This window comes from Camponotus vicinus, unplaced genomic scaffold (assembly GCF_025532165.1).
Source record: "Camponotus vicinus isolate PSW18456_S1 unplaced genomic scaffold, iyCamVici1.0 SCAF_4, whole genome shotgun sequence".
Classification (NCBI taxonomy): Eukaryota; Metazoa; Arthropoda; class Insecta; order Hymenoptera; family Formicidae; genus Camponotus; species Camponotus vicinus.
The window spans coordinates 12998744-13011623 of record NW_028141976.1 but is presented as its reverse complement, the minus strand read 5'-3'; the positions used below and the strand labels follow the sequence as shown (position 1 = coordinate 13011623).

Here is a 12880-nt window from a genome sequence, read left to right as displayed (position 1 = left end):
TGCGCGAGAATAATATTTAATAAGTTTTCGAACGTTAAAAAGTGGCTTGAAAATCTTGATTGTAAAAAAAATTAAAATTTTCGATGATTCGGACAAATTGATTCGCTATACCAAAGCATAAATGACGAAGCACACACTAATTTTTAAAACTATTTTGTGCACATTTTTCGCATATTTACATTATATACAACATATAAAGAATACAATTGAGATATAATTAAATATTTTTAATGAACTTTCGAAAATAGGAAAAAGCGAAAACTTTACAAAAAGATGAAAATTGATGTATATATATATTTTTTTCCTACTTGTATATTTCTGTATAAAAATATTTTTGTATTTAAAAAAATTCAGAAATTACAAATAAAAATTAAACCAAAATGATATACTAGTTGTAAAAAAAATTTATAATGAAAATAATATTAAATTTAATAATTAGAGATTTGGCTCAAGTAATCAAAAAATTAAAAAGAAAATGGCATAAGAGCCAACGCGCGGTAGTTGGAGCGCAGAGAAGCAACAACACTTCCCAGACAGCACACATGTCCAAAAGACATCTAAAAGACGACTTAAAGACGTCTTAAAGTCCTCTAGACGTCTTTAAGACATCTTTTGGCCTTTTTGTGCTGTCTGGGTTCTTTCTTTTTTCAATATTAGTTTATTAAAAAACACATTATAATAACAAAAAGCGAACGTTTCGGATCATCTTTTGATCCTTCTTCAGCGCGATGTTAACAATATATATTACAGATAGTGACGCGTTACATTAAACGAATTTGTTTTCGACGCGTAGTGACGCGTAGTGAAGCTAAAATAACATTAATTTTGTTGCATTGATGAGTTGAATGTTTCCTGCTTACATGTTACGTCAATTAGAGCTGGCATTAATTAATTCTCATACTAATTGTCAATTGTCTATTCAGTGTATACCATTCATAATTAATACAACTAATTGCGCTTGCTAATATCAATATTAAGAGGAATATATTACAACAATTATTAAAATGATTGTAGTAAATATAATGATTTTTATTAATATTATCAAACAAATAAGATGATCGGACTTGCGATATGATATATATTAAGATATATAATACATCATTATAATAACGATTTAATAAAAAAATCTTTTGAGATAAATAAAACAAAACAAAATAAATTTTTTAATTTTAATTAGAAACAATAGTGACTTATTGTATATATTTTATACAAGATGTAACTGCTACTTTACACTCGATGTAATTTGCGTAAGCGAGTGCTGAAATTAATGCGATTGCATCAGAGACAAAACGGTATAAAAGTATAAGAAAGATTGTATAAAGAAAAGATATAATTTATGACAAAGAGTTTTTGTAAGATATGAAATATTCATATCGTGATAATAAAAATATAATGTGCATAATAATACTATAAAAATTTTCAGACAGACAGAACTGATCGATTTCGAATACAAATTAATGCGTTAATTTTTTACTTAATTTTATTTTACTTATTTTACTTAATAAATTTCAGACAGACAGAATTGATCGATTTCGAATACAAATTAATGCGTTAATTTTTTACTTAATTTTATTTTACTTATTTTACTTAATAATTTTCTGCGCAAAAGAAGACCCTAGCCCTCAAAAGTGAGAAAAAGTGGGCTAAAAACCTTGAAAATTCTCTGTAGAAGATTGAAACATATATATATATATATATATATATATATATATATAAGAAAAAAATTTAAAGAAACATTAAGGAGAGAAAGCAAATGAAAGATGCTTCGATTTGCAATTTATGTTATTATATCATTAAAATTTGTTAAAGAATATTTTAGTAAAAGACTGATAGTCTAATCTAAATAATAGTATCTTACACTCAAAAATTTTTTCTATGCAAAATGTGGAATATGAATATCATTTCTACGCTGAATATTCAACCAAAATCCACCTTCCGGCATCATTGACATATTTTTCTTGCTGAATCTCAACGGTAATGTGGTTTTCGCGCATAGTTTCAGTTCGTATCGTGCTAATAGATGAAACAGCAAAAGCTTCATTTGCAACATAGCGAATCTTTGGCCCACGCATATTCTTGGTCCTAATCCAAACGGCATATAAGAAAATGAATTGCGATAAGTCTCATTATTCAAAAATCTCCCCGAGTAGAAATTTCGTTGGGTTCACCCAACATGCATCGGGACCCGGTATAGCTGATGTAGGGTGGATTTTACCCTATGTAAATCTTATCGGTTTTTCTTCAGGTCAACCCTAATTAAAAATATAACAATTAGTTTTTGATAGAACAGATGCTAGGTATTACCGAACAGAGTAACCCTAGTAGTACCTCATCGGTACCCTATTAGGTATACCTTACGTAAAAAAAAAAATATTTCCGGTATTGTATTTTTCATCGGGAAACCATCAGGGCCCTATGATTCTATCTGCAAGACATATTCTTTTTCAAAAATACACAAGTTCTGCAAAAATTACCTAGATGGGGCGACGATCGATCATGTACATCATTGTCAATATTCTATTGTCAGTCTGAGGTTATCTAATTTACAAGGTTAGAGTTGACATAGATCTTCTTAAATCTTTATATTTTATATATGTAAATATTTGCAATTGTGATAATTGATATAACAATAATATTAAAGTTATATTTGTTTGTTTTCGTTTTATTGATGAAAAAACAAATAATTTTTTAGAAGTCGAATATATATTATAAAAATGAGTGATGAAGACCGATATGCAAGAAAAAAAGAACTTGCACGTTTACGTGCAAAAAAATATCGTGATAACAAAAGGTTACAAGTGATCAATGAGCGTCGGGATTTACCACATACTTTGAGTGCACCAAATAGACCTGAAAATTTAAACGAGTTTTAGTTCAATGAATCGAATGTAGAAGATGAACATCATGTTACAGAGATGGAGTCAGAAATTATTCATTTAAATATGGATCATTTTGATATGAGTGAATCGAGCTTCGAATCACCAAATAAAGCTCGTACTTCTGACATATTCTCATGTAGTTCTAGAGATGAAGATGAAGATGAAGATGAAATTGAGGAATTGGATCCTGACGTCCGAGAGGCAAGCATGGATGAAGATGAGTTGGAGGACTGTTTTGAAATTGAAGAGATAAACGAAATTGAAGAATTGCGACAGTGGGCTTTAAGTGGAAATCCAACGATTCCTCATACTCGAATAAATAGTTTACTTGCTATTCTGAGAAAGCGGTTGTTACCTGAATTGCCCAAGAGTGCAAAAACTTTCTTAGGTACTTCCAAAGCTCATTATAATCTCCAACAGTTCGATAATGATGGCAGTGAATTTGTATATTTTGGTATGAGTAAATATCTCCAAAGTGTCATCAATCCAAATTTTCACCAAGACGGAGTCATTAATTTGATTCTAAATGTAGATGGACTGCAAATATTCAAATCTAGTTTAAGACAATTTTGGCCCATTCTATGCAAAATTCACTCGAATAGTGATGTTTATCAATCGTTTCCTGTGGCTATCTATTCGGGGAAAAAAAAACCTAATGATTTAAAACGATATTTACAAAATTTTATCAATGAAGTGAATCAGTTACAGAACAAAGGAATTTTGGTAGACAATCATTTATTACAAGTACGCATAAAAGCCTTCATTTGTGATACACCTGCTCGTGCTTTACTCAAGTATGTCAAAGGACATGGTGGATACTGGGCGTGTGAACGATGTACTGTTCGTGGAGAACGTATAGAGAGACGGACAATTTATCCGAATGAAAATTGTCAAGCCAGAACTGATGCTTCATTCCGTCAACAGAGCAACCCAGAACATCACACTGGGATATCTCCTCTTCTTTCCATTAAACCACCAATAGATATGATAACTCATTTTTTATTGGACTTTATGCATCTTGTATGCTTAGGAATTATGAAAAAATTATTAGAATATTGGTTATATGGAACTTCAATTATGAAAATCAACCAGAATGCAAAGAATCAATTATCTAATTTATTAATACGTCTTCAATCTCAAATACCAATCGAATTCCAACGTACGACCAGAACTTTATCCGAATTTGATAGATTCAAAGCAGTAGAATTTAAATTTTTGTTGTTGTATGCAGGGCCTATTATTTTCAAAAGAGTTTTGAACGATGCAGCATATAAACATTTCCTTTTTCTACATGTTGCTTGCCGCATTTTATGTTCCAAAAAATTGGCGTTAATAAATTATGAAAATGCAAAAAAACTTCTGATACAATTTGTGAAAATATCAGAAAAATTATATGGTAAAACGAGTCTCATAGGAAATATGCATAATCTTATTCATCTGGCAGATGACGTGAAGAATATGGGATGTTCTCTCTCCAATGTCACTGCCTTCCCATTTGAGAACTGTTTGGGGAAAATTAAGAAACTCTTACGAAGTGGAAATCGACCGTTGGCACAAATTTGTCGTCGTTTGCAAGAAATATATTTAATTGATATCAAAAAGCCTCTTCCCACTTCTTCTGTGCAAATCATATCAAAACTTCAGAAGGATATTTCCGGAAATACAATCAAACGTTTAAAATATAATAATTTAATTCTAACACAAATATTCCCAAACAATACAGTAATACTAGAAAATGGGACGCTAATGGAAATAACTAAAATAAATATTCCTCCTGAAATGGATGAGAGGGCGATACAAATAAGTGGAACCACAATGAAAATAACAAAATCACTTTTTAAAAAGCCTTGTGATTCAAACATTTTGGAAATGTGGGAGGTAACTAGACGCCATGCTAAATTTATCACTTGTCCATTAATTTCAATACGTGGAAAATTTGTCACTTTTGATATCAGTGAGAATCAAGAAGAAAAAATATTTACAATGCCACTTCTTCATATTTAAAATAAAACTTAACAATAAAACTTTTTATAACTTTTTTTAAATTTTTAACAATAAAACTTTTAACAATAAAATTTTTCATATTTATAATAAAACTTTTAACAATAAAACTTTTTTGAATAAATACGCGGAACAAAATGGCAGCTATGCACACAGCGCCATTTCATGATGCCTCAACATTGCGGGATGGACTTAACCTCTAAAACGTCACGTGTGTTACACGCCACTTTTCTTCCTTTGTATTCTTCTCTCGTAAAGAAAGTGATGTTAACAAAAAAATGTATTTATAATAAGAAAATATATATTTTGATTTATGTGCTCGTGTATGGTTGTGAGAAAAAAATATTAGGCCTTGAGAGTAATGCGTCAAACTGTATTTCTCACTAATCGTTCGTGCACCGGCAGCAGTGAGGTTAAGAACACAACTGATTTCAACAAAAGTGTATTAATTACTCAAAAAGGTATATATTTATGTCATTAAATACTAAAAGTGCATAGTTTTAGAAAAAATTAGCTGCAGCTCTCCGTTTATGAATATTTACTTATGTCTGTAATGTGTGACGAATCGATTCTAATCTTTATTGTTGTTTTCAATTATACAAGTATGTAACTTCGTTTTTTAAAAATAACGACAATTATTTGACTTGACTTTCGTGAAATATTTTTCTTTTCATAGTGTCACATGGTTTTCTCTTTCTCTCCCTGTTTAGATGGACGAATATCCGTATAAATTAGTGGTTTTCCCAGAGGACAAGACTCAATTAATTAGTATCGAGATCGTTCCTTCACATTGGATCGTATGGAATGAAGTTGAAAAGATTCTGGAATGTTATTACATGTCAGGTTCACTGTTGAGTAAGAAAAGAAAAGACCTGCAGTCTTTGGTAAAACAAGGAGCACCACCAGACACTCAATGGCCAAAATACGAAGTAGAAATTAGAGGTAGAGCAAAATCCTACAAAGATGCTGAAATTGGACTAGAAAAGCTGGAAACCAAACAATATGCATATTCTACAGACGACGAAATTGCATGTCAAAAGAAAATGCTGCAAGAAAAGAAGTTTTATCAAATGAAAAAGTCTTCGATTGATATACCAATTATTGAAGAATCATTAAATTTCCACGTTGATCTAATAGAAAATGAAAAAGAAAATGCTATTGAGAATGTCGGTATTTACAAAAAAGGTAATTTTTTTTCGTTTTCTGTTTTTTGCATTGCTTTAAAAAAAAATTCCCAAATGTAGAATTGATAGGAATTTAGGACTTGATAAAAACTCGACTAAGAGTCTTTATGACGAAAAATATGAAAAGAAAAGGAAATGCCTGTCTCAACGGAGTGAAAAAAATAAAATGTCGATCCAACATTCTTTGCCCTTCGACGGTTCATGTAATTCTAATAATAGCAGTGATGAATCTATTAAATCTATAACTCAACACAAAATTAAAACAACTAGAAAAGGATCAAAGCATTCCTCCTCTCAAAAACTGCCTAATCATTCGTCGAAATCAAGAAGAGAGTCACGACGATCATCTTCTACCGAGCACTTATCGAGTCCAGATGAAAATGGGACTACAAATGGTAATAAAAGCTCACTAAAATTAAAAGAAAATAATCGACGTTCATTTATCTCAAAATCGCTCACATTTTCTTCTGAAGAAAGAAATCTCTCTGATAAGAACAGAGATACACATTTAGAACGATATCTCTCTTCACCATCTTTTTGTGATGTAACAGAATCTAAGCGGGAGAATGAAAAAAATGAAACAAACAAACTGTTACGTCCAGACCCTGGAATGGATGGGCCGTATGGAAGGACGCAACTTACTTACCCCGTGACACACTTTATTCGGGCGTGTGTATGGATCGGGTCGAACGAATGTGAAGGGCCTGACACAGGTCAGCGACCGAAGGTCTCTTTAACGCTGCGTTTTTAAGCCTATTCGTTCGATGGCCCCTTTTCGGTAAAGGAATTTAATCCTTGTTACGCGGGATGGGACCTAGTGCGATCTCGGGATTTAGGGAAGAGAACGGTTTAAATAATTAAATTATACATTAAATTAAAAATACATATATTATAAAAAAAAATAATGAAAGAAAAATACATCTTAGCAGTTGTAGGTATGCGTGAGTGGGTATCTGTGTGTGTATGTATATATTCTCGCGGGTGTTACAATCGTTCGGAGGTTATCAGTCAGAATATACAGGGAAGAATTTACGTTAAGAATTAAATTCTGACTGGTTAATACAATATACATATAATTAATATAATATAAGAAATAAAACAAAATAAAAAGTGAATGTGTAATAAAACTATGAATAACGCTTACTCATTAGAAGAAGTATAGAATTCGTCGCTTGCGCATATGTGTTATAGTTAGAATTAAAATTTTCTAAATTCGCTGAAACACAGGTCTAAATTAAAATACAATAATAAAATTAAGATAAGAGATTCGCCAAGTCTAAGTTCGAAAATTATTCATCTATTTCAACGGCTTCTCCCAAAAGTAATGATAATTCAAAGGAAAATAATATGAAGAGAAAGGAAAACATAATAATAATAATAATAATATGAGGCTGGGAAATTAAAAGAAAACGAAAGGGAGTCAAGAAAAAATAGAAATGAAAAGATATATATAAAGAAGGGCTGAAACGAGATATAAAGATAGAAAACAATATAAATTCTCGGTAAATAAATCAGAAAGAGCTAATAAAGAGAAATAAGGAATTGTTCGCGAATCGCCTTACGGAGATTCCCGGCGAACGGGGAATTGTTCGCGAATCGCCTTGCGGAGATTCTCGGCGAACAGAAAGAACAAGGAATGAGACTGGAGGAGAGGTGAGACAAGGATTGATTGATTGATAGTAATTAGTAAAAATTTAATGGTTATTAAACCGTTTAAAATTATTTGTCAGACATAGATTTTAAATTATGAGATAGTAAGATATGGGAAAGGGAGAAAATGAAAATTACTTAATTTTACTCACAACTCATTGGCATCACAAAAATGAGTGCGTTCATAAAATTGCAATGGCTGAGGTCGGAGATTTATAACATGAAGAGCTGGGTAATGGAGATGTTCATCAGAAAATTCACACGATGCACAATTAAATGTTAACAAAATCATTTTCACTGTGATATAAAACAGATGAATAACTCAATTGTATAATGCAAAAAAAAAAAAGGATCCCCGAGGCTATATAATTTTAAAATTGAATGACTGAATCTTGACTGGCGCTGTGAACTGAACTGTCAACTGCACTGCTGCTCGTTGGAAGAATTAGCGTACTGAACTGTCAACTGGAGTGTTAAATGCGCGCGTTGCGCCTTGCGCTTGCATTTTAAAGTTATTACTCCTCCTCCCTTCTGGATGGTGGGGAATCTTTTTAGGCGAATTAAATAATTTCTATTACTCTCTTCCTAAGGTTAAGAAGCTTGATTTTTTAGAAGGAGAGGGGTCTCTTAAGATTTTTATTGGTTAAGCTCTTTGGCTCGAGACTTAGCTCCATCCAGTAGAGAGTGGGAGTGAGCTGATTATCTTATCGCTTGATGATTTGGCGATTCGGAGAACGCTCGAGGGTGGCCTGTCGAACGATCGCACGTGCACTATCAATTTCAAGAATATTGCTGTATGTTTAGATTTGGACAATCTTCCCGAAAACCAGATCTTTATTTTAAAATTTCTTTAGATAGAGAGGCTTCGAACATAAAGCCGTACCAATAGATACGGGACAGTTAGAGTTTCTCATAACAATTTTTCATCTCATAATTCACGAATTTATTTAGAGTTTCGTTAACGCTATCTCGACTGGCCATTCCCTGAATTAGATTTGTTAAAGTTTAATAGCGATACACGCGGATTAGGTTGCGTTCTTCTACGCGTTATCATTATTCCTAAGAAGAATCGATTTACATTCCAAATGCAAGTCGATCCTCGATTTCTTTCTTCCACGAAATCGTTTCGAGGAAAGAAAAGAATCGTGGAGTCCACCGGACGTAACAAAACCTAACGTCAAGAAACATTCATATTCGCCACTACACGATATAAATAAAAATGATATAAGTCGTCCTTTTAACTCTTCACGTCATATATACAATTCTAAATTTTCTGATAGCCGTCAGCTATCGAATTCTTACCAAACAAATGACAAAGAAAGTGTAGATGGAAATTATTCTTCGTTCTCTAGAAAACAGTATATGAAAAAACAGAACTTGAAAAATGTCCAATCTAGCATAAATTCAAGAAAATTTTCGTCACCAAGTTTGAGTTGTAATAAAACAGATTCAATGTCTTCATCAAGTTCATTACATTCGTATAGATCTCAAGAATATTCACCGAGAGGAAATGAAAGTAGAGACAATATTTCTAAAAAATCACATAAAATTGGCTTGCCCAGGAAAAATTCTCAAAACACCATTACATCACAATCGACAGGAAAGACAGATTCTCGCTCATTACAATCCTCACAAAAGAAGTCTTCCTTGTGTACAATTTATGAACATGAGATGGAGTTTGAACAGAGTAATTTCATTAATTTTGTTCTTTATATATAAATCATTCAGAATTTATCGAGAATGAAAATTGAATTCTTAATTAATTATTTTTTAGGTTCATTAAAGGAAACTGTGTTAAAATGTTATGATTCTGTGTCCAAGCAAATATCTGATCTTAAAGGCCTCGTCGTTGATTGTAAAATTAAATTAAAAAATCTTCAATCTAAGATGGAAAATACTCCTTTCCAAGCAATGGAAGCATTAAATATAGTCGACGATGAAGATTCAGGACCTATTCAGTTACCTTGCGCAACAATGAACGATTTCGAAGAATTCAATGACTTGATTCGATTAAACACAGAATATCGCAATAAAATAGTGAGTAGTTGCTTATTCAGTTTGACCTCGAAATTATTGTATGAAATTAAAGCAATGAATTATATTTTTATTTCTTTTTATTTCAAGAAAATCAAGATTCTAAAGTCAGTAAATAAAAGACGATCTATGACTCGATGTCTGGGTGATATTATTCGACAATTTGTATCACCAAATGTAGGAAAATTATTAGTACCGGTGAAAGCAACACCTGGTAAAAAAGTTTTTAAAAATATGACAATTTATAATGTATTAGAAGGTATTTATTTTTTTCAATTTATAGAATTGTACATACTGACTTGATATATTTTATACGTTATTTTGTTATATATACTAGGAATTTATACCCATTCTTTCGGGTCTAATAATAAACCAATATCAACTCAAAAGTTCATAAAAGCTGTGCAAGGTGTCCTACATAATGCCAAAGATTGGAATGGTGGTCGTAAGATCAAAGAAACAAATGAAAAAAGCGAAGAAGAAGAAACTGCAGAAGAGAGCAATACTGATTTCCAAGAAAGCGAAGGAGATTAACAATGAACGTTGCCAAAATTTCAGTTAGAAAAAATTATTTTTTAATTTTGTGTTTCAGTTGTCTTCCGTTGAATTGATTATTCCGTCCTCAGTTCCGTCTTCAGTTGAAATGATTATTATGATTATAATTAAGAAAAGTTTTTTTTATCTTATAAAGAAATTATTTTATTTTTATTTGCATTTTTATTTTATAAAGAAATTATTTTATTTTTATTTGCAAGATATAATATACTTTATTATTAAATTTTTCTGTTCTTATAACAAAAATATGTTTTAAAAAATATAAAAAATAAGAATAATAATAATATTAATAATAATTAAATAATAATTAAAAATTTCTAAATTAAAAAAAAGTCTAAAAAAATGTTATTTAGATTTAAAAGTTTCCATTAATTTTTCATTGATTTATATTTAACAAGTCTAGAAAAATGTGATAAGCATTATCTAAAGAACAAATCATTTTTGTTACAATATTGTGAGAATTCTTTCATTTTTAGTACCAAATACTATATAATAAGTATATCTATAACATTTTGTAAGGTTTAATAAGAAAAAATTTTGAAAATAAATCATTTTACTCCTTAAGTTGACAACGTTAACAATAAATATTTTTATTTAATTGCGGAGAAAATGCATAACTCCTGCAAGAAGTCCACGCTTACCCGACTCGGACCTGATCCCTATCCCGATGAAGTCTTAGTCAGGTAAACCTGTTAAGTTTTTGATCGGGAAGCTGCGTGACGCTGAGATAAGGTCATCATTGGTTGAACATTATCATGTCCCGATGTTCAGATCGGGTTTGCCCATTGCTTTCCCGATGTAAATCGAACGAAATTTCTATTCGGGTCTCCGGACAAAATCTGTCCGGATTATCGTAGTACTTCTCATCGTGGTGGATCGCGTAAACTGGGACCCAACAAATCATGCCCTTTTCCATGACGAAAGGCTTCTTACCCGGCGATGCAGGTGGTAATTCATATATTTTGCCGCATACTCTTTCCAAGAAAGGCGGTGGATAAAATCTGAGAACTTCTTTTATAACCGCGTCTAGATATTCGAGACTGTTAATAGTTTCGTAAGTCACTTCCTCAGAATTCGATTCCTCTAAAATTTCATCAATCTCTCGGCGCAGTCTAATCTGAACTTCTGGATTAGCCGCGATTTCGTGAGCCGCGAAGGACAACGTACTTGAGCTGCTTTCAAAACCGGCAAATAAAAGGTTGAATGCTTGCGCGGCTATATCGTCGTTATTCAAATTTTGTCGACCCTCTTTGTCTTTAATATTCATCATCAATTGTATTATATTCGAACGTGTAACATATTCAGCACCATGCGTGGCGCGCATTTTTATAATGTTTTTGAAAAAACTCGACACACGATTGTTTAAAAACTTTATATTGAGAATGTGGCACAATTTCGGAAAGGTTCGAAGAAGAACAAATTTTGCCACACGAATTCCTGAAATGCAAATGGCCTCCTTGGTATATGAGTAGAATTTGTTTGTCGGATCCTTCATAGAGTCGATCTTTATTCCATAAACACACATGGCCATGACGTCGTTTGTATATTTCGTGAAGAAGTCTTTTATCTCGAGATCACTCTTATCCGCTGGCAATGTCGATAAAGATTTAGTAAAATTCACAGCACATTCCGACATCAATGCAAACATGTTCTTCATCTTGCCGGACGTAAAGCAGAAACTCAACAGATTTCTCATATTCCGCCACTTTTCTCCGTGAAGAGGAAACAAATTCTGCTGAATTAAAAATTCATTCGAATCAATAAAACTGGGTCTACAAGGAAACGATTGAAAATTCTTAACAAAAACAGCTTTAATGAGTTCCAAATCGCGAAGCAAGATGATTGGATTTGTCATGGCGTAAAATCCAAAGTACTTTACATCCGGATTAAAATTATATATCTTACGGATAAAATCGGCAAATGATATCCGTTGAAATATAATTGGTGCCATGACGCCAAATACTGGCACAGATGGCATGTGAATGACACCGCGTCGTTGAAAAAAATTGTTACTTCTGTAGAGATAACGGATAATGCCAAAAATTCCGATCGCGATTATTACCCACCAGTATTCCATATTTTCTTAAATTTATTTGAAATCGTCTTCTTCGAAATTTAGTCTCGAAAGAGTAAATGAGCGTAAACGTAGCACGTTATATCGTGTGATGTTTTCAACTCGAAACGCTACAAGTTGACTGAAAGGTCCTTAAAACACATTTCGACAATCGTGTTTTTATTTCTCGATTTCTCGACACACACATACACACACGCGGGGAGTGCAAGGGGGGCCTTGGGCCCCCTCTCCCGCAACGACCCCGCCGGTAGGATCTCGCTTTACAACTTTTTTTGGTAAACATTATTACTTTGTCAAAAACTGAATTCATGCAAAAAAGTTATTTCATAATGGTGACAATATTGCAAAACCATAAAATATTTTTATAAATATCTCGGAAACTAAGGCCGAGCGGCGGTAACATGTATAAGAAAGAGTTGTTCAGAATCATTCTCCCGACAACATATTTCAAAATCATTGAAATCGGTGAGGAATCGCTAATGTATATAATTACCAAATTTTTT

At 32.2% G+C, this 12880-nt stretch overlaps 1 protein-coding gene and 1 pseudogene across 1 annotated transcript; one reads left to right on the top strand and one right to left on the bottom strand.

Moving 5' to 3' along the window:
* Positions 1-1873: 1873 nt before the first annotated feature.
* Positions 1874-12380, bottom strand: LOC145970625 (cytochrome P450 9e2 pseudogene; annotated as a pseudogene).
* LOC145971254 (uncharacterized) lies at positions 9374-10284 on the top strand. The gene is made up of 4 exons (XM_083098730.1): positions 9374-9401; positions 9489-9751; positions 9839-10007; positions 10086-10284. The coding sequence occupies exons 1-4, from the start codon at positions 9386-9388 to the stop codon at positions 10280-10282; spliced, it is 645 nt and encodes a 214-aa protein (XP_082954856.1). The 5' UTR covers positions 9374-9385; the 3' UTR covers positions 10283-10284.
* Positions 12381-12880: the final 500 nt, after the last annotated feature.

Coding starts and splice junctions, on each gene's coding strand:
- LOC145971254 (XM_083098730.1), top strand. Junction 9,752..9,838: donor CAGAATATCGCAATAAAATA/GTGAGTAGTTGC, acceptor TTTTATTTCAAG/AAAATCAAGATTCTAAAGTC. Junction 10,008..10,085: donor AATTTATAATGTATTAGAAG/GTATTTATTTTT, acceptor TATATATACTAG/GAATTTATACCCATTCTTTC.